The 23,274-nt window shown below is 33.8% G+C and overlaps 1 protein-coding gene across 1 annotated transcript; it reads left to right on the top strand.

Moving 5' to 3' along the window:
• Positions 1 to 6,678: 6,678 nt before the first annotated feature.
• Positions 6,679 to 11,312, top strand: LOC124374461 (DNA-directed RNA polymerase III subunit RPC3-like; the record flags this gene model as incomplete). The annotated part of the gene is made up of 4 exons (XM_046832670.1): positions 6,679 to 6,818; positions 7,573 to 7,720; positions 7,752 to 7,859; positions 11,118 to 11,312. Coding segments are annotated over exons 1-4 (584 nt in total), but the record flags the coding sequence as incomplete, so codon positions are not given.
• Positions 11,313 to 23,274: the final 11,962 nt, after the last annotated feature.

Here is a 23,274-nt window from a genome sequence, read left to right as displayed (position 1 = left end):
GTTTTTTAAAATCAATAATAAAAAAATTAAAATCCTATTATATTTAACTTTTTTTTAATTCTTATATACAATTTTATATTTTATATACCCTAGAAAAATAAATATTTTAAAGTACTTTATTACACACTAATAGCTTGTGCATTATTGTTGAAGGGTACCATCAAAACAACCTTGTCCTTGATAATTTCAGTCTAAATAAATTTAAACATAATTTTTTTATAACACTTTCTATTTTAAATTATTAATTTTTTCAACAAACATATGGCTATAAAAGAAAAAATCGCCCTGTTGACACTGGTTTACATATAATTGTAGTTCTTTTCTAGTTACTCATATATAACAGAGATAAAAATCAATTAAATTTTTAATACCCATAGATAACCGAAACAAATACATTATAATAATAAGCCGATCATCATCAGCGAGCCTACGGCTCGGTTTTGAGGTCCTATATACACAGGCCATATCACATTGGCCCCCCGGCGGTTTTGAAAGACGATAAGCACGGGCGTCTTTTACGATCAAAGCTGCAGAGCCAATCTAAATCGGCATCTATTGGCGGTATAATTGTTATCATCAGTACATTTTTTTTAAAAATATTTGAATAAAGTGGTGGAATGGCAACCTTTTAAAGTGTGCATAAATATAACAAATATTAGAATCTAATGAGCCCAATTTTATTCTTCATTTTAATTTTGTTTTAGAAGAAATATAATGGTATCCCAGATATTCCCTGTAAGATCCACGACCGTACGATTAGTAAGTGAAAGCTAAATTTGGTTACTCAAGGGGTACGATTATTTTTCAAAAAATGTAACAAAAAATGGTAATTCTTCTTAAAAGCAATGTTCTAAAATATACACAAAAATTTAAAGAAATTAAATGTATTCACAATACAATAAATAAATTAATAACCTAATTTATTTTATTTTTTAAATAGTGGTACGATGTATCTGGTGGAAGTGTAATGGTGTAATAAAGTATTATAGATAATCAAAGATAGCCATTAATTCTTAATGGTTTTTTATCTAGTTTCACAAAAAATATATAACATAATGGTATCCAGGTCTATATGAAGAAAAAATAATTTATTTTTAAAAGAATCACAAATAGGACATGAAAGGCTAAATTTGTTACTATGGATACAATTGGATTATAAATGTGTTATCAAAAAATATAATTTTTGCTCCATGCTTTCGAAATATCCCTAAATATAGAAGAATTAAGCAAATAATTAATAATTATTTACCTCGTATCCTGGAGATCTCAGGCTCGTAAGTGTGCATAGTTGAAAGTGGTGTTGAGAGGAGACAGATTTCGAGAAGTCAAAAGTTTCCTTCTTTTAAATAAATTGCAGATAATTATGGCAATATTTTACACTGATTAATTTTAACTTTACAATAAATAAGATACTAATTTTGAACTTGATGCTGAAATATTCGGAGCTTAGTTTGGGGTTCTATGAAGCATAAAAGAAGGAACTTAGGTTGTCTGAGTCTAAAAGGTCAACAAGTGGAATGTCACATGACATCAGCAGCAAAATTTTGGGTACAGTACAATTACTGAAATGCAGAGCCTAAAACAAATATTCAAACCCACAAAGACAAATAAACAAACAAGCAATAAAACAATATAATGGAACCATGCCCATGATATATCTCTAATAAATTGAGCTAACTCCCAAACTCTTCCACTGCATACACAATTAGCCCTAGGTTGAACCTAGGCAATACTATATTACAAACATATCACATATAAAGCCATAAAAAATACTAATAAAAAACCGCTAACCATATATGATATAAAAAGATACAATAAATACTCGTTTAAAACTACACTAATTCGTGTGAAAAATATAAATACTTATGGTAAACGTAAAACCAAAACAGACTCACTGGATTCAAAAACTGTCAACCAAACAGCAAAACACAATTTCACCTTCGAAAAAATCCCAATATTTTCTGTTTTGTGAAAGTGGTTTTATAATTAAATGGTGCCTAGTGTTGACTTATTTATTATATGAAGTATTAAAAATCGGGTGCTTATCAAGATCAATATTTTAATGTTGACACACCACTACAGGATTGATTTGGATTCAACACGCTAGTTTAAGAGTTGACAGATTTCTTCACACCCATTGTCCAAAGAATCAATCACCCACGGATTTCACAAAATTTGAACTTTTCTATTTCCAATGTATAAAAATTTTTTCATGTAAAAAAATTAACTGTAGTGTAATTAATAAATAATAATAATATTAAAAATTAAATATGTTTACATATAAAATCTAACATCACAATAAAATATGACATAAAAATAATCCAATAACAGACAAACTGTAGGAAATTTAGTTGTGTGAATACAAAAATAATATATTGTTTATGGGGTTCAGAAAAAAATGGTAATGACTTATATTTATTGAAAAAAGTGCAAAAGTGGTAAATTGTTTTACCCATTTTGTATTGCTAAGTCAAAACAATAAAATAAACCATAAAAATTACTGATTTTTATGCAAAGTAATGTGGATATCTCACTTACCTTTTTATGATAGTTAGCTGTATACAAAAGAACAGTGTAGTAAAGTCAAGTGTCCAATGTTATTTTGTCTTCAAAATTAAACAATAAATGAAAACAAAATGAAAACAAATTTTACAGTCCGGCTGGTTTGTGGGGGCCACGAGTCAGATTCCATTAGTATGTGCCAGAATATCACTTGAGCTGCAAGGAGTCTCCTATTTTAAGTATTATAAATTAAACAGTAATACACCGATCAAAAAAATGTGTGCAATCATAATAAAAAAACCTTTATGGAACCAAGAATTTTTGTTTTAAAAATAACAACCATCTACTGCGAACCTAACAAGTTTAAAGAACAAAATTCACACCTTGGGAAATAACACATCATGCACAATGAGAAAAAGAATTTTAAAATATCAAAGGCTTTCGATCAAATGTATAGTTAAAAGTTTTGTGACTGGTAATCATGCTTTTGCTGTCAACACCAAATGAATCAATTGACATATTATCTAGGGTTAAAATAATGGTTTAATCTTTGAGTCAATAATAAACAAGAACATACTGAACATAGACAATAATAAGAGTATGAAGATTCAACCATTCATTATTCAAAACTTTCTGACTGAACGATTTCATGGAAACAACTAAACAAAATTATTTACCATGGTAACGACAAAAAGTATTTAATTTAGAAATATATATTAAACATGTGGTCTTAATAAGGTGGGCTGGTCGTTACCTAGGAGTATAACATCCAGTAGTAAATATGTATATATTATTGGTTTTAAATTAAAAGACGTCTTGAGGCTAGATGTATTTAATTGTTGTTATTTATTAATATTGCATTAAGACATTTTTATAGGTTTAGAACATAAATTTGGAAAAAAGAAAAAAATATAAATGAAAATCCTCCAAATTAGGTTATATTAAAATTGTTTTACTTACTAAGTGCATTGGACACATCTACAATAATTAATTCATATCAAAAATATGTTTTATAAGAAACAATTTATAACATAATAATAATGTAGTACTAATATGTACTAACTGACTTAGCTTTTCTCAAATAATATAACTAGCAATAATTATATTTGCTATAATAATGATACAAAATTACTTATTTATGAAACAAGGATTTTCAAGTTTTCAACTGAGATCTTTATTTTTAACACCCTTCCCAAAAATGTCTAATGGTCTAATGACCAACATATCTTTTTCTGTATCTATCTTCAAGGAAGTTATCAATAAGAGGGTGTAACTCAGATGTTAAAAAAATTATCCTACCCAAAACTGATTTGGAGTACTACCAATATACACTTTACTGTATTGCTTCACATGTCGCCAATACGTAACACCTAATCCCTCCTATCCAAGGTGACCTCCCCAAGACACTGGCCAATTACTATGATGTCCTAAGGCTTTATAGTATACTTAAATTTGATGTGATGTCTCTATATTGCATCAAAACCTAAATAAAATTTTGAAGTGAAATCACTTTCAAATTGAAAATCATTGAGCCATTGCTAGATCTAGATAATAATAACACCTTTGCTTCCACACGTTTGTAGAGAAGATGTCACTGAACGGAGACCTTCCATACCTGCGAGACAAGATTCCTAGTGCTAGTGCAGATGCAGTATATTATGCGCTGCCCCCACCCTGTGGATGAGGAAGGAGACGTGGTGCCTATGCTGGGAGTCGCAGAGCCAGAGCTGTTCTTGCCACCACAGCTCAATATGAAACGGCTCTCATTGTTACTACAAGGCTTGGAGGAAGAGGACCCTGGTGACAAGGGCATCTATTGGCGCATCAACTTCGACCAGCTTTCATCAGGATGCTAGGTGGGTCGTATTGGTGTGTGGCAAGTTCTTTCACCACAGCCAGAGAAAAGAGCAAAAATATAAAACAGCAAACAAACTTAAAAGTATTTTTCATACATATGATAAAGCATTACATTTAAAGTAGGATAAGATCCTTCAAATGTTTATATTACCAAAAAAATTATGTTTAAAAAAAATCATACAACTTGCAAGAAAATGGAAGCTTGGTGTCGGCTCAAACAGAATTCCTTGGATGAACCAAAAACCAGATGAGTTCACTGCAGGATATAATGCTTTTATCCTTTCTGGTGATAGTTAATTATAGTGTGCTGAAGAGGAATTGGTAAAATGTTGTGTAACTGACGGCCAACCTCACCAATACTGCTGAAACACAGGATCACCACTCTGACTTAATGAAGTTAACTAATGATTCTTACAAATCTTATTTAAATAGACGTGCATTATAAGAAGTAAGTGTAAGCTTGAGAACCAACAACCTAAGAGCTCATTTTTCAAATGTCAGTCAAGTCTCAATTTCAATTAAATAAAGTTTCGAACTTAAAAGGTGAATGCCCACTCTAGTCTAGGTGCCAATAGAAGGGTTAAGCATTCACTGAAAGCCTAACACAGTTTTATTCTTGATTATTGTTGAGTGCACTGGTATTGGTCATTTAACACGATGTTGTCTGCCCCCAGTGTAGTCGACAACATTGCTGGGAACTTTGCGAGGTGTATGATCTCCTTTGGCAACCATATCTCAAGAACCTTTAGAAATCAATCATAAAACAAAAGCGATTGAATAACTAAAATAATTTACTTTTGAAAAGGTTATTACGTAAAAAAATCGTACCTGTTTGTATTTTGTGAAGTAAAAGTAAAATGTCTTTCAATAGACAAAAGACAATAATCTTTATTTGCGTATTCATTGAGAATAGTACATGCGTAAAACATTTTTTTATTTTACAGTCAGTTTGTTAAAAGAAGAGCTGGTTGTTCAAAAAGTTCTTTTTTTCAGTGTAGAAAGGTCGGTCTTGTAACCATGTTTGTGAGCTGGATCTTGAGTGCGTTGTGCTGGTTCTTTTTTGAGTTCTTCGGGCAGATGGTTGTAGAGAAGTGCTACTTTGTAGGATGGTTTTTTCTCGTACAGACTTAGGTGATGTGGTGGCAGAGTAAAACTTGCTGCATTTCGAGTGTTGTGATGATGTATGTCTCTATGTCTGGTTTGGCTTGTTGAAATGGCATGGAGAATAGCATCACGGATGTAGAGTGCAGTTACTGTAAGAATCTTCAGCTCTTTGAAGGCATTTCTGCAGCTTTCTCGGTAATCTAAGGCCTGCAAGACATCTTACAGCTCTTTTTTGTTGGATCAGTACTCTTTCGAGGTTGTTGTTGGATACACTTTCCTAATGTATTTTTTTATTTTAATTAAGGTTTAATTTTGAATTTTGGTCAAACTAAACCATGAAAATTCCAAAACATGCCTTCTTCAATATCCCTTAAAATAAACTAAGTATTGTTTATAGTAAATTGAAAACAGTTTTTATGAAAGTTGGCCCCATCATTGTCTTACTCTCGCAAAAGACTCAATCGGCTGATGCTTGTAGTCAGGGATACAATAGGAATTAGTGCACACTGAAAGTCTGACACAATTTTATTTCATGATTATTGTTGAGTATGCTTTAGTGATCATGAAACACTATGTTGTCACTCACCAGTGTAGTCGAGTAGGAACTGACAAATAATTACCTAACTCACAAAATGAGAGCACACTCATTGTTTGAGCAAATCTGTGTGTTGTAATAACTGAACCTGAGTAGGCACTCGCAAAATACGAGAATTGAGAGGACAGTCATCTTTATTCACTCTCCCAATTGCCTTCCATGCTATCAAGAAATTGGACGTTAAAGTGGGCATACCTGGTATGAATACCTATTTTTTTTACTTTGCTTCTGGAATAGTGATAAAAAGGTACCGTTATACTTTTGTAAGAAGTCACCAAAAAAATTTTCTGTTGCAATATGTCATCATTTTTTAAATTTACGTGTAACGTTTAAATTTTTCTTAATGTTGTGAGTACTGTTACTTGAATCCGTAATAATATAATGTAGCTGCAGTAGGGAAGCCAGCAGTAAAAGGGTTAAAATACTAATTATTCTCCTTATTTTCTTGATATATTTCTAAAGTTTTATTACTGAATAGCTTATTTTTATTTTATTATTTTGTCAAAGAATATATTATTTATTCATCTATTTTGTGTAATGTACCAGGGATGATCTGATGATCTCAGCCATTGAGCGGAGGTTTGGACTCCAATGCTGCTCAACTGACTGGGGAGGCTGCTGCGCCTCATGTATCTGCGCACAGACGCCTGGGCTCCGCAGTCCAACGCTGTTCCTTTAGTAGAGCTGCGAGATGCCCTGACCAAGCTCTCCGGCAATGCTTACCTTGCCCAATATTTTGACCAATACCTGAAGATCATCGGTTAGTAGACCTAGTTTATTTTGAGTCCACTGAAATCCAAAAATTGATACGCTGAAGATAATCATCTTTGCTAAGCTCTTGATTTATCGATATCTTGTAGGGGTGCATATTGTTTTTGTGAAAGATTCTTAAAACTGTCATTTGACTCAACCAGGCTTGAGTCCTGTGGGTTTTGTAGAGCAGCCCCTGAAACTGATCACGATTACTCAGAACGGAAGATGACTCATTATTCCACATTTATTTTGCAGAGTATTGATGCAAAATTGGGCCAAACTAGGGTGAACTTAACCTTGAAACTGAGTTTCATGGTTATTCTAATCGGATGTTACACTGATGTAACTTCCACACTCAATGTGTATAAGGCCGATTTTATAGATTTTTTAACACCCTGTAAATTTACAGGAAGATAAATTTAAAACTTTTTTTGTGATCTAATAAAGTTTTGACAGCCGAATTCCAGAGAAGCTAAAAACATAACATGTAGATAAGGCAAATTGCTTTGCATCCTCATGGAGAAACATTGAAATTGGGGCTAGTGGAATTCGTATTATCATTTGATAAGAGTTTGAAAACCTGTAACAATATACGAGTTTTTATAAGGGAACATTTGTTTTGAGGGAGGAGTCAACTGGGTTTGTAACCAGGCTTGAGAGCATTAGTGGGATGATACAGATAAACATGATCAAAGCCATTCACATTCTTACTTGTAATGCAATAGACAAAATCATAACTCCTATTGTTGCTACTGTTACAGAGGAGTCAACTGGGTTTGTAACCAGGCTTGAGAGCAGTAGTCGGATGATACAGATAAACATGATCAAAGCCATTCACATTCTTACTTGTAATGCAATAGACAAAACCATACGTCCTATTGTTGCTACTGTTACAGAGGAGTCAACTGGGTTTGTAACACCAAGGCTGAGAGTGCAGTAGTGGGATGATAGAGGTGAACATGACCAAAGCTATTCACATCCTGACTTGTAATGCCATAGACAACATTGTCGACCAGAGATTTGGAGCTAAAGCAGCTCGCATCTTTAGGTAATTTTATTATTTATAAGTTATTTTATTTTTTGAGCTCAATCTTCGAATATATTTGACTATAGACTGTTTATTCAGAATAAAGATACAAGAAATATACAAGAAAATATTTTATTCTATTTTTTCTATTATGTCTATTATTATTAATACATGACTATTTCATTATATGTAAAATGTGATCAATGGCAATAAAAATTATGATTATGATGATTATGAAGAATCTGTAATTGTATATTTTTAGAAAAAGACATGAGGTTTTATATTAAATTGTCATTGCATACTTAATTTTTTGCTAAAATTTTCAGTTAAATATATTTTCCCTAAAACACAACTTTTTAATCCAGATAAACTCTGTAATCAACACCAATTCCAGAAAAAATTAAATAAGAAGTTTTGTAACGATCAAGCTTATTCTTTGCTTTCAAGTAAATGTAGAAAAATGTATAGTTATGGTTAAATAATTAAACATATAGTGATGCTGATAAAAAAACAATGTCTCCATGATAGAGCAGTCGATTAAATTTAACAGTTTCTTTTAATAACATTTGTTTGTTGTTTCTTTGCATCTTCATAGTGCATATAGTGGTGATGGGAGAATCAAATACTTAATAGGATCGAATACAGTGTATTTGAATTCACCCCTGTATTCAAATACTTTATCTGAGCGGAGTGTTTCTAACACAAGTCTAGACCTGTCTTACTTCTTTCCCGCAACCTATTGTTTCTTGGTTATTTCACTTAGTTGTCAGTCTCAGAGTCACTTAGTTGTGGAAATTTATGTTACACAGTCCCGTATTGTAGTTTAGTTATTTTAGATAAGTTTCGGTGTGTGTGTTTGTGTTAGTGCTTTTGCAATATGCCTCCCAAAAGGTCAACTATTTGGGAACATTTTCATAAACTAGATAAAGATTTTATAGTTTGTAGAATATGCAAAAACAGTTTAAATACCAAAGTAACACTAGTAACATTAAAATGTACTTGAAACGAAACCACCCACACACCTTGTTGGAAGTAGACATTAACGTAAGTAATGTTACATATGTTGATCCTGTAGCTGTACCCGTACAAAATACTCACAGAGAGTGTGAAACCAACCATAGTGCTTCAAACAAGGTCTGCTTCTTCATTGACTAAAGAAATTGTTTCAAATGACGATTCTAAAAACAAAAAAATCTCGACAAATAAAACTGTTTGCTAAACCAGGGACTCTTTCTAAAGTTGAACATAAGTCAGGTGCAGGTGTCATTACTGACAATGGCTCAAATGTCAAAGGAGCCATCATTGATCAGCTCAAAGTAACTCATGTCCCCTGTGTCGCACATACTCTGAACCTTTGTGTAACAGACGCAATTGTTGACAATATCCTTTTTACAAATGCTTTAAAGAAATTAAAATATGTAGTTACTTATTTTAAAATGAGTAACATGGCAAGTGATAAACTGAAGGAAATGCTACAACAAATGCAATTACCACAATTAAAAGTCATACAAGATGTCTCTACGTGATGGAACTCGTCATTGCATATGGTACAGAGAATTTTACAGTTAGAACACCTCTATGTGCAGCATTATCTCACTTGCTGAAAGCACCAGACATTCTAGACGCATCCGAATGGCAAGTTTTAAATGATTGCTCAAAAGTGCTAGAACCATTTGAGACAATGGACTGAAGAGTTATCAGATGTGAAGTACCCTACAATTTCTCTGGTCCTACCCTTGTTAAGAAATATTCAATATGCAATACAAAATATCTCCACAGAAACAGAGGCTGGAAATTCTTTTAAATACAAGCTGCTGCAGGTCATATTCAAACGTTTTGGTGGGTGGGAAAAAACGTCAAACTGCAACCAAAGCAACGTTTCTCAACCCAAGATTCGTGAAAAGTTTCTTTGATATGATAGACATAATGCTACCTATGCAGAAAAAACTTGTATTACAGGAGCTAGAATACAACATTAAAACAAAACAGTGCAAACAACAGGTCAAAATGCAGAGGGCAATGAAAATAATCATGATGAAACAATTAAGAATATCAGATAAGCAAAAAAAACAAAAACTTGCTTGAAAACAACAACTACGGAGTGGGTTGACAGCCAAGTAACACAAAGAAAAAAAATATTTCTTCATCACTGAAGTTGCTAGCTCTGCTTTGGCAGTAAGAAATTATTTGGAACTGCCTAAGCCAAAAAGGTGGGAAAATCCTTTGGCTTATTTAACGAACTTCATAAGAAATATCTTTGTTTATCTGCTACTTCACTTCCGTCTGAAAGGCTTTTCTACAGCAGGTCTTGTCACCAATGACTGCAGAAATAGACTAAAGCCATAAAACCTCAATAATATTTTGTTTTTTTTACACAACCATATGAAAATAAACATTCATATTTGTTTTTTATTGTTTACAACTGTAACTCTTAAATAATATGTAATTATTAATTTAATAGTTACACAATTATACATTTTTCAAGTTCGAAAATTTGCAATTATTTGTTCAATTACAAATCTGTCCTAAATTATTTCTTTTTCAGAGTCTAAATATATAAGTATTCATTAATTTTAAACCTCATATGAATACGAGTAACAGCGGTCTTGAATATTTTATTTGTATACTATTTGTAAGAATAAACATTCTAGGTTTTAATTCAATTCTTCAAGAGTATTCGAATTCATTTTAATGTATTCGAATATTTGATTACTCAGGCTATATTTGAATACCATTCGATTCCCCCATCACTAGCACATAGCCCAAAGTGATTTTCGAAATATGAATAGGCTTATTTGTTCACCAGAGATCCTAAGAATCTCCATGAAAATTTGAGTACAATCAGTCCAGTAGTTTTTACATGATTTAGTAACACACACTAACATGTAAAAGTCGATCATGTCAAAACATGTAATTGTATAGATTGTTTTTAAAAATATGTTTAATAGCTTTGAGTATAATACCTCTATACTAATACCTGTATGGGCCTTATGATATTTCAAAATCAAATCACAATTCTCACACTATTGGAGGATTTGGAGGATTCTCTGGGAAATTCCAGGCAATATCCAGACTTTTCTAGTGTCTAGAAATGGTAACACAGCTATGAGAACGTTAAAGTCAAAACCTCATCACCTCAATATGTGGCCTTCTAGTTGCTGGATTTCAGCATTATGCCACAAAGTGAATGTGAAAATAAAAAGTTTGAGATAAAACTTCTGAACTGCAATTAAACTACTGGCTTCCAGCACTGGCTTACTGGATGTGACGTGTTGATAGGCTGGTGAGAGCAAAGAAGTACATGGAGCAGGACCAGATTCAACAGTTAGCCATGATTCCAGACAAGGAGGCCAAACATCTGACCTATAAGTTGCTGCAGGAGAACTTCCTACAGATGCAGGAGCTGAGAAAGCCCACAGTCAGCTCGGGTCCCAATAAGACCTACTTTCTATTCCCATGTTTGACCTTAATCAGGTAAAACTGGCCAAGTACTTTGTGTATAATAATTATATGTACATGTATATCACATTACATACCCATTTTAGTCCAGTATCAGTTTTAGTTTGGCTGTTAAATGGTTCAAATAGCCTGAGTGGCAATCATTACTTATACACAGATGCAAAAGTAACAGTATTTCTTTTTGATCATTTGCTATTGTTAAGTGAAAGAGGGGTTGCAGCTGATAACATTGATAACATGTGCTTTTCACAATTTCAAATATTATAGTGGTAAAATTTTGATTTTAATAGTGGTTTTTTTGTATCAAAGTGTTCAGTGAGTATGTATAGTTGTTATTATACAAACAATTTGGATTAATAACTGTTTATAAAGGACAAAAATAACATTTTTACTCAAAAACTTTAAGAATTTCAGGACAGATTTGGGAGTAGATTGCATGATTGATAGGAACTCTATACACCTGCAGCCACTTGACCCTTGCACTGACTGATAAGATAAGCTAATCTCCTGCAGCCAACTATTCTACATATTTTGTTGGTATCACCAATGAATTAATTTTGACTGGAATGTCCTTATAAATGAACAATTTGGAAATTCCCCATTTAAACAAATCTTTGTTTTGTTAATTTTCAAAGCATTACTCAGGACAATTAGTAACAACTACTATTATTAACCCTTACCGCGCTATGCACTCAAATGCTAAATGTACCCAAAAAGCTGAAACTTATGTAAAAAATACAAATTTTTAAATTTTAAAAGCTATGTTTGGTTTTTTAGGTTTCTGTAATGTTAAAATAAAACAAAAATTAATAAAATCTAATTATAATGTTTGTATTAGCAAAATTATATACATATTTGTAAATAAAAAAATCAAAATTTTACCTAAAAATTTTCTTTATGTATGATATGCTTCAAAACAGTCTTCTACATGAAGTGCTGGGGTTGATGTGCATGTTTTGCAGAAATATGGTGTGTCACGTCTATGTCCGTTCTGCATACAAACAACACACCTTCTCCTTCTTTCTGCCTTTGATGGGAAATGCCGCCCCACTTAGCCGCTCGTGAAGGGGCCCAGCTGGCGCGCGCCCGTCGTCTCTTCTCTCTCCGTAGACTTGCCTTCTCTGCCACAAGATCTTCAACAAGGCTCTCCCTGAATTCCCTCATGTGACATTGTGTCTTCGGCCATGTGTAGTTTGTATACTCTTATACAACAAATAAGAGTTTACAATTGCTACTTCTAGTAGCCAGAAAAATATTTTCCTATACCACTTCTTTGTTTTGCGCATGAATTGGTAATTGGATATGAAGTGGTCACTTCTATCAACAGCACCCATGTGCTTTGTATAATCTAGGACGACATTAAGGTTTTGGTATTGGAGGTTGATTGGGCCATTTACTTGGAACAATTGTCATATCGTGTTTGCTCCCTTTGCTCTTAGTGCTGAGCATGGTAACAACTCTCTTGTCCCTCCAACTCACAACTAAGGTGTCCTCCTTTTCGGTACGAAAAATAAATCACCTTTTTCATTTTTTTATTTTTCTTTGAGTCCACGTGGCATTCCAACCCTATGCGTCATTACAGTGCCCTTGAGATGGCAATGAGTTTTCAATAGCTCTGCGGCTAATTCCGGACTTGTATAGTAGCGGTCGGTATATACATGAAGACCGCGTTTGGGATTAGTTACATCTTTATAGATTACAGAATCACTGAGAACTTTCACAATTTGAGTGGTTTTCAATAGATTTGAACCAGAAATCAAGGTTTCTTTTCCAAAATATGGAATGAAATTATAAACATAACCGTTATCACAGTCTGAGACAACAAAAAGTTTCATTCCAAATTTTACAGGTTTCTGAGGGTTATAAAACCTTGAAACTAATATTTCCCTTGAAGGAAACTGTGCTTTCATAAACAGCTACGGAATTAGTTGGATTATAAAACAATTGACACATTTTTCTTTATATGATCAATAATAGGTCTCACAAGAAACCCTTTATCTCTTGGTAGTTGCGTTTCGTTGTGGTTAAAATGGATGTTCCAAAATATATTGAGAAACTCGTCCTTAGAAAAACACATCGCTGAAAAATGGCATCCGCTTAACCCACTTAGTAGAGAAATAATTATTTATATTAGACATAGTTAAAAGGCCCATGTTGATGATAACTCCTAAGAAAGCTTTCAAATCTACTTCAGATATGTCTGTCCATTTTTGTAGGCGAGAATTTGGTGACAACAAACGTGTTTTTTTTGTATTAGCAAAATAGTTAGTCTCATCACAAATGTATTTAAACAAGTCATCATTAAAAAATAAAGCAAAATAGTCCATTGGTTTTGTCTTATGATCAAAGCTGGTGGGCAAGTTAGGCCCAGGATTTACACTATAAATCGGAATAGTAGTAGAAGGTTCCTTGATCGAAATTGGTTTCATCTATCCATTCATTATCATTTTGTGGGAATAGGCCTATAGTTCCTCATGAAAGTTGACATACCTGGTAATCCGTCATTATTTTGATTACCGCCACTAGTAAACTTGGTAATCCTTCATTTAGAACACCACTTTCACTGTCTGTGTCACTGTTAGTTATATTGTGCAAAATCACATCGTCCATATCGAAATCTTCTGGTTCATTTGGATAAAAAGCACTCGAAAAGGATGTGTCCATTATCCCCTCAACAAAACTATCAAACTCCGGATCGTCTGGATTCCGCCATATTTTCACAAAAGAAACACTAATACTAATAAAAACTAACTGATACTAAATAACCATTATTATAACACATAAACTACATCACACTACAAATAAACACTACTATAAAAATGTCCTTTGTACACTAAAATAATATTGTAACTGAATAAAAATAGAAAAAACGAGTAAGCAACGATCCGTAGTTGAAAACGAGATACAAGTGACTGACTGGCTGGCAGTACACGCACGCAGACCCTGAGTCAACCGCGCTGCCTGGAGTGTCGCCGTGAAGCTCCAGACACAAAAACAATAAATAATATTTTGTCTGCTCGACAAGGAACGGTCCGTGTTCCACCGTGTTTGGGGTTGCCCAGGCATAAATCAACCTTCCCCTTCGTTCTAGCACGTTTGTTGTAAACAACACGTCATTTGTAGCCAATAAACTGGAATGCACTCAGCATCTGAGTTCACAGCGCGTTTCCAGTAACATGTTGAACCTCACTCAGCGTTTGAGTGCATCGCGCGGTAAGGGTTAAAATAAACACTGTTCAGGACTAACATTGAAGGATCAAACACTACATAAACTCAGCTCAATAATACTTTATTTTTGAGCTCTTTTCAAATTAAAAACTGAGATAAAAGTTAATTTCACTGAATAAAATTGGACACCACATATGGTGACAACTGGAATGTAGTGTTGACTGCTGACATCTCACATTTTCCACCACCTGACCATACATAACAGCTGATGAGTATACAAAGCGCTGCTTCCCACACTAAAAAACTTCGTTAAACAACTCTTATTGACACACATTTTTAACATCAGAAAGTTGCTACTCAACTTAGATATATAACCAAGAATGCCTCAAAATTTACTGAATGAGATTTTGTTTTTCCGCTAAAAATTAAGAGGTTATCGACACTGGCCAGGAAAAATAATGGAAGTACTTGAACCAATGAAAAGTAACACTACTAAATACAACGTTTCGTTTCTTTGGAGACAATACAGTGGCTGAAGTAAAAGATTCTAAAGTCTTTCCCTTATAAGGAAAATGTCCATAAATACGGAATCCCATTAACAAAAGATGGCATAAATAAAACCATTTAACAAGGCCCTAAGTGATGCTGCTGAAGCAGCTCTTGAAGCTACAATAGTTGCTAAAAGGGCTATAGAGCCCTCGGAAAAACAAACTGAATTTTCAGACCAATCTGTTTTTAGCTTGGAACTCAACAACAAGCAATCACAACAGTACATCGGACCTTAATAACACACTAGAAAATATACAAGCAAAGATCTTAAATACTAACTAACAACACTGACCTTGAGACAATTACCATATTGGCTGCAGAGGCTGGAAATGCGTTGCTAATTGAAAATAATAATCTCAAGCAGGAACTATACAGTTTAATACTAACAAACTCTAATTTGGCACAGATGATTAATAAACAAAATAACACTGATGAAGTTAAATATCAGATAACAATTGAAGAGTTGGAAAATAAAAATGTATCCTTAATTAATAGGATTGAAAACTCCTAAATGAGACGATTGGGCAAATAGAAAAAACAATTGGTTTAAAGAAAAAATGCTTAGAGATGAGCTAACTTTAACATTTGAAAACTATGACAAAAATCAATCAGACATGATTAAAGAATATCAACTCAACTCAAAATAAATGAACAATCTAATATCATAGCATCACTAGAAGGATTACGGGAAAAACATAATGAAGAAAATATCAAGGAGCTATCAGACTGTGGGATACAAAACAGACCCTCAGCCTGAGACCAAATGATCCCCCGATACCAACTCCGCTGCCAATATTGTCCCCCAACTCTTACCTGTTGACTGAACTGACACAACTAAAGTTAAGGCAAGATAAAATGGAATATCTGATTGAGAACATGGAAACACAATCAAAAACACATTATTCGGGCAGTCTTGACAATACATTCAAAATAGCTAAATGCTCAAAACCAAACCAAACAATAAACAGCTTTAGAAAAAGTAAGGAATGCAAAAAATTTTTTCAGCATTTCCCTTAAAGCTTCCAAATACAGAGACGAATGCCGAAATCGTACTGAAAAAATCCCTCGAAGTGGTCTAGGTGTTATTTTAAGCGGTAAACACCAAGAAACAAAGAAAGCCTCAATCCCGCAAAACAAAACATCCAGCTACCAAGACTGCAAAAGAAACATCTTTAAAGAAACCAAAACAAACACACTTTGTAAAAAGAAAACCTCCTATGAATGCAGTAAATCGTCCCGAAGACCAAACTATTGAAGATTTTTATGGTCAATACATAAATAGAAACATTTCATTAATCTAAACCAAGGGACCCTCAGACAATGGAGAAAAACCCCAGGACCAATTTATTCCCCAAAGGAAGACATCATAATCCAAAATAACAACTGTTTTTTAGAGGAGATTCAAAATCACAAAGAAACTACTTAAAATCTCAAATCTTCTAACGACACAATAAACCCTAATCAAGAACTAAAAAATCAAACACTTAAACTACAGTCCAAAAAATGTAACAAATACCCAACTGATACTTCTACACCAAAACACACAGGAAAGTCTCAAATAAAATAAATAGACTGCAACATCTGGTAGAGGAAACTAAACCAGATGTAAATAGTTTTGTCAGAACATGGTCTAAAATCCAATCAAATAATTAACACCGTCATGTTTCTGGGTTTCTCCCTTTAAAGCTCACTTTAGTAGAATAGAACTCCGGAAAGGTGGTGTATGTATTTATGTAAATAATATTCTTGAGAACTACACAGAAACCATAGACACATCTCCCAGTACTGCAAAGAGCTCATATTTGAAGCAGTTCTCGTAAATATTAAACTAAAAAAATACAATTTGTATAATATTACGGTACTTACAGATCACCTGACGGCAATCTGGAAGAAGCACTCAGTGCCCTCTCAGACCTCATTGAGAAGACAAAAATTGAAAAACTCCCCCACTTATAATTATGGGGGACATTAATGTGGACTTACTAAAACCAAAATAGAAAAAATCTTATGCTAAATGAGACCCTTGCTATGCACAACATAGTCAGACTCCCGCTTCCTCCAACAAGAATCACTTCCCTCTCAGAAACTTCTATTGACTGGATTTGCACTAACATGAATACTAATCAGCTTACCACTAAGGTAAATTGACGCTGGCTGTCAGACCACACCGCCCAAAGCTGCGCTGTCAACTGCAATCCGAATACAAGCACTCAATTCCGAATCGGACGTTGTCTTCAAGAATAATAACCTGCAAAATCTTAAATACCTGCTTAGCAAGGAGAATTGGCAAACTGTTCTTTCCACCAAAAATGCAGAAGAAGCTTTTAAAATATTCCTTAACATCGTGAACATTGCACTAAATTCAGCTTGCCCTCAGAAGAAAATAAAAATATCTCATAAACAAAAACTTAAATTTCTATCTGATCCTGAAGCCAATAAAACTTAAAAATGAATATTTAAAAGCACTCAGAAAATTTGAAATTACAGGAGACGTAAATGACAGACAATTAATGTCTGAACATAAAAAGACATATGACCTCCATCTAAAACTACTGCGGAAGCAAGCAAGCTCAGACCACATACAGAATTCTGAAAATAAATCAAAAGCAATGTGGGAGATAATTAATTCATCATGGTCCAAAAAAGAAACTAACATGAAACGAATTCATTTGGAAGTAAATGGAAAACAAATAAACAAAGTGACAGATGTTGCTGAACACTTAAATACATTTTTTCACAAGCATTGCAGAAAAAACACTACTACCACAGAAAAATCTTAAAACTAAAAACGTATTATGAATATACCTCAACCTCCACAGTTTTTGTAGTTTTTCAAGATACAAAAGAAATCAAGAAAATCATAAACCAGCTAAAAACAAAAAAACTCATCCGGAATGGATGAAATCTCATCTAAAGTCCTTAAACTCTGCTGTAATGAACTAGTACTCCCTTTAGTTGATGTAATTAATAAATCCTTAAATACTGGTCATTTTCCTTCCCAGCTTAAAACTACAAAGGTCTTCCCAAAATTCAAATCTGGAAATACTAACGAAGCAAGCAAACTACCGACCAATATCTCTTGTATCGACCTTCTCCAAAATTTACGAGAAAGTTGCTTTAAACAGACTTTTGAACCACTGCACAGAACATAACCTACTCAGCGATTCCCAACATGGTTTTTCACCAAAGGAAAAATCTACTACAACAAGCAATAGTCCAAATGGTAGAGTCTTTGGTTGATGGCTTGGAGGAAGGAAACCTGACAACTGCAATCTGTCTTGACTTTAGTAAGGCATTCGACTGCCTGGATCACCAGCTAATAATTAAAAAACTAGAAACATTGGGACTATCAGGCATAGTTAAAGAATGGTTTTATAAGCTATCTGAAAGGCCGCACTCAATTGGTAGAACTAAGATATACAGAAAACATGGGACCGTCAAAACAGCAAGATCCAGCCTGCAGCCTGTAAACCGAGGTGTTCCTCAAGGATCAGTAATGGGCCCGGTACTCTTCATTCTCTTCACAACTGATCTCCCCCAACAACTCGGAAATACTTGTAATACTGTAATGTATGCTGACGATACCACCCTGGTATTTAAAGAACCAAAAAACAGAAAGTCTAGAAGTAGCTTCCTATGTAACCTTGAACATGGCTTACCAATACTGCCACAATAACGACCTTGCAGTTAACACAGCTAAAACCACTCAAATAGCTTTTGGAAGAAAAGCTGACAAAGTCCCAAACCTACCAGATGTAAACAAACAAGATGAAGCTAAATTCTTGGGCATAACTCTAGACAAGAACCTCTCTTGGACGCCTCAAGTGGATAATTTGATGCACAAAGCTTAGCTCCAGCCTCTATGCGATGAAACGGATAAAGGATACAACAGATGAGAGAACAATTAGGGTGGCATACTTTGCGCTTTTTGAGTCACACATAAGATACGGACTGTTAGCCTGGGGTGGAACTTCAACCACTAACATGCAAAAGGTTTCTCAAGAAACAGAAAAAAGCAATCAGAATTATCGCGGGACTGCAAAGACTTGACAGCTGCAGAGAAGCTTTTAAATCACTTGGACTTCTTACTGTTGTCTCTCTCTACTTTGAGGAAGCTGTGATACATGCAATAGCAAAAACCCCTACTAGAAGAGCGAAGTTTCACCAATATAACCTAAGAAACAGCACCCAGTACAATCTTCTAGCACACCGAACGACTCAGTTTTGAGAAGAAACCGTCATACATGGGAACCAAACTTCACAACCTCCTACCTCCAGATCTGAGAAGCAAGAATGAAAGAGAGCTACCACCTGCATTACACAAATGGCTTATCAAACGTCCATTTTATTCGATGGAAGAATTTTATCAACAGATTTTTGACTTTTAAATGTATTTAAAAGTTATTTTCTTGTTACTGTTATTATTGTAATTTGACCTTAAATACTATTCTCAAAGAATATGTAAATTAAAGAATTTTGATTTGATTTGATTTGATTTTTGATTTTTGAAATAAAAACAAAAAAAAAAAAACAAAAAACTTTTAAAAATTTTATAGCACCTGCCAAATCTGTAGTATTTTTTAGGTTTTCTGTTTGTTAAATGGCAATGTAAAGTCCCCAAAAGTTTTCCCACTACAGGTTTTGTTTTGTGATTTAAAGCACCATGATTTTTGAATGAAACAGCCACAAGGACTAATAACCGTTAGAAACTATTGAGTCTGTTTTATGGATTTTTTCCATTTATTTATGAATTAAACAAGTTTTGGTTTTATGCAATTGACCCAAAGAAAGTTTTTCCCCCTTAAAATGTTTTTGTAAAGTAAAAAGGTCAGAATTATTAGGTGTTAGAGTTTTTAAAAAAATTCAAACAACCAAGATAAAATTTTTTTTTTTTACATTATCTTTCTATGCTAATTTTTCAATTGAATTGAAAACCAATAACCCTATTAGCAAAACACTACTTTTCTAAATTCCCCCCCTTTTCTAACAACTTTTTTTTTGGTAAAAATATTTATTTTTTTAATTTTGATTGACAAATTGGTTTAACACGAAGCTAACGAAATAGGTGAGGTGTCAATAGTAATTGAGCAAAATGAGGTTAATTGAGTTTGAGTGACACAAAGTTTGTTAGTTTGGTATAATTGAATTTTTGAAATAAAAAAAAAAATGACAGATACAGGTATCATTATTTAAAGAAAGAGAAAGTTAAAAAGAAAAGTGCTATGAATATGTTTAGTATTAGCAACATAATGAAAATTTTTAACATTCATAATGGAAACTAATTAAAAAAAAATGGTTTTTAGTTCACATTTTATCGTAATAATTTACTTTAATTTTCTATTTCTTTTTCATTTTGGCGAGATTTTGCATAAAAAAAAATAAGACGACAAAAACCTTCTGGTAACCTCTTGAACCACTGGAAGCTGTAGACAATAAGAACAAATAGACCAAAAACTTCTTATTTTTGTAATATTCAATTCATATAAAAGAAATAACAATAGCTGTGTAAATATTAAACATCCCTTTTGGTTTTTAAACACAAATGTCCATTTGTATGAAGGGTAAAAATGTAAATGATATTGTTACCTTATAAAACTTCAATGTATTATATTTATGGGTTTATTTATATTTTTGTTAAAACCCTGTTAACAACACCACCCAATGTAGCCATACAAAGGAAACAAAGGAGATATCTTTGAACTAGTTTTTAGAGCCTTTTTATATTATTTTTTTTATATATTTATTTTTAATATTTTATTTTCTTGCTTTAACACCACTATCTAAGATGATAATAGGTAAAACTAGAGTAGTATATCAGTTTTGTTTTATTTATTATTTATTCCTTAACAGCCCCCATACGCTGGAGGAGAGGGCTGAAAAAAGTGAATTCATAAACTTTTGAGTACCATACCGTGTGCGTTACAGTGTGGGTCAGACCCAGTGCCTAGCGGCGCGGCGAAGCCCGGGGGTCGCTACTGGTGTAGGTTAAATACGGGACGGTTGTGGGCTGTGAAACTCGTCGAGATGTTTGGGGGATTGAAACTTGACGAGTAATAAGGGGTTTGATTGCATAGTTGCAGATGAACGAGGGGCTATGGTGGGGGGTTTTTGGCGAGTGCATCGTGTGGTGTTGAGCGGGGCGGCAATTGTCCTTGACGTTAAAACAGTACCTTTTTAAATTGTAAGCCATATGGACACTGAGATACGTTTGAACCAACTCACACAAGAGTGTTCATTACACTAATAATTTAATCAACCATAAATTATTTCATCATTTAATTACACCTTTTTCTGCTTCTTTGACATGGTGGGGTGCCAAGGGATGGTTCTCCAGTGACACCTGTCTATAGAGGCTTCTAGGGCCAACGAGCCCCTGAACTAAGAACGAAACATTTTGAGAAAAATGAAAACAGCAGATTGATAATGCGAAAAGAAGGAGCGTATTGAGGGTATTGCAGAGTCCTATTCGGGAGCAGGGCACTGAAACGAACAGCATATTTCAGGAGTTGGTACGTATAAAAAAATTTATATTTATTTCTTGAGATTTATTTTTTGTTCGTATCTTATTGGTTATTATAATATTGTTATTCTTCTTAAATTTATGTATTTAATAATTTAATTTTAATTTTTTCTCTTCATTTTTTTAAGATATATTTATAAGATGCTTTAATTAATTATCCATTAGTAATGTTATATAATTTTTAAAATATAAATTATAATATTAATTGTATAAATATTATTTTTTATTCTTTCCCCCCCGCCCCCCCCCCCCCCCCCCCTGGTTGTTCTGGTGGCCCCCCCCCCCCCCCCCCCCCCCCCCCCCCCCCCCCCCCCCTCCCCGCCCCCCCCCCCCCCCCCCTCCCCCCCCCCCCCCCCCCCCCCCCCCCCCCCCCCCCCCCCCCCCCCCCCCCCCCCCCCCCCCCCCCCCCCCCCCCCCCCCCCCCCACCCCCCCCCCCTCCCCCACCCCCTGTACATTCACTTTTACCTCCCCTCCCCCCTTTTTTTTTGGCCCCCCCCCCCCCCTCTCCCCCCCCCCCCTGCAGGTCCCCCCCCCCCTTAGTCATTAAGGCATCCTTTATAAACCATAATTTTAAAAAAAGAAAATAAAAAAAAAAAAAAAAAAAACTCGTAAAAAAAAAAGAGTATTTGCTTTCCCCTTCCCCCCCCCCCACATAATTAATAATTCTAATTACTTTACTTGTAGAACGTAACTAATTTTTTTTTTTTTTTTTTTTTAACTAATATTTTTTTTTTTTTTTTTTTTTTTTTTTTTTTACAAAACTGGGGAGAGGCAATTTTCTTACAAAGTCCTTGGGAAGTTTTTTTCAAACATCAAGAAAAAAACGATCCGATTTTACCAAAACCTGTAGTGGGGTAGTGGCAACCTTTTATATTACATAATCCACTGGAAGACCCACTTTCTATCCCTTTTATTAAAAAAAAGTAAAAAACGCTTACTACACACACACCCACCTACTCCCACCAAAAGATTACACACCATATTTTACTTTAACAAAATATGAATCTTTCTAATTTGGGAATTCTTGATACAACAGAGATATTGAGTATGGAAAATCAAATCAACCCCCTACCTAGTAGGCCTGAAATGCTTATAAAAGGTCAACTCTGAAGAGCAGATCCCATAAATTTTACTGTATTATGATATAGATCTTTTGGCTAATCTCTATGTATTGAACTCTAATTTCTTTCAGGTGGCGAAGTAACTATTCAATATTTTCTCATTACAACAACACGGCATAAAAAACTAATGAAGACACTGGTTTTTTTTTTCTTTTTTTTTTTTTTTTTCAAAAAAAACCTAGTTAAGTTAAAATGTTATTACAAAAAATATTATAACAAAGAGTAATTCAACTATAAAAAAATAAAAAACCACCAAAATTTTACATTTATATTTTTAATGTTTAGCATATAGAAACTATAATAACAGATCAATTAAATCAAAACAATATCTATCAACATAGAAATCCAGAGCTGGTTTTAGTAAGTTGGGATAGTATTACAAATTGACTATCTGATTATAAAAAAATGTTAAGGAGTTGGATCGTTTTTGTGTAGTGGGTTAATAATAGAAAAAAAGATTCCAGACCGCCTAATCAGCTAATTTTTTTTTAGTAATATAATCCTCAAGTACCAGTATAACTGTTTTTATTCAAATAAAATATGACTTGTGATTTTAACCTGAATATAGTTATTGTTTTTATAGCTTGTAAGGTTTTTTAATTTTTCACATGTAATAAT

The sequence above is a fragment of the Homalodisca vitripennis genome, unplaced genomic scaffold, assembly GCF_021130785.1.
Source record: "Homalodisca vitripennis isolate AUS2020 unplaced genomic scaffold, UT_GWSS_2.1 ScUCBcl_8580;HRSCAF=16739, whole genome shotgun sequence".
Lineage (NCBI taxonomy): Eukaryota > Metazoa > Arthropoda > Insecta > Hemiptera > Cicadellidae > Homalodisca > Homalodisca vitripennis.
Note: the sequence above shows the minus strand (reverse complement) of the source record. Positions and strands in the feature narration are given on the sequence as shown.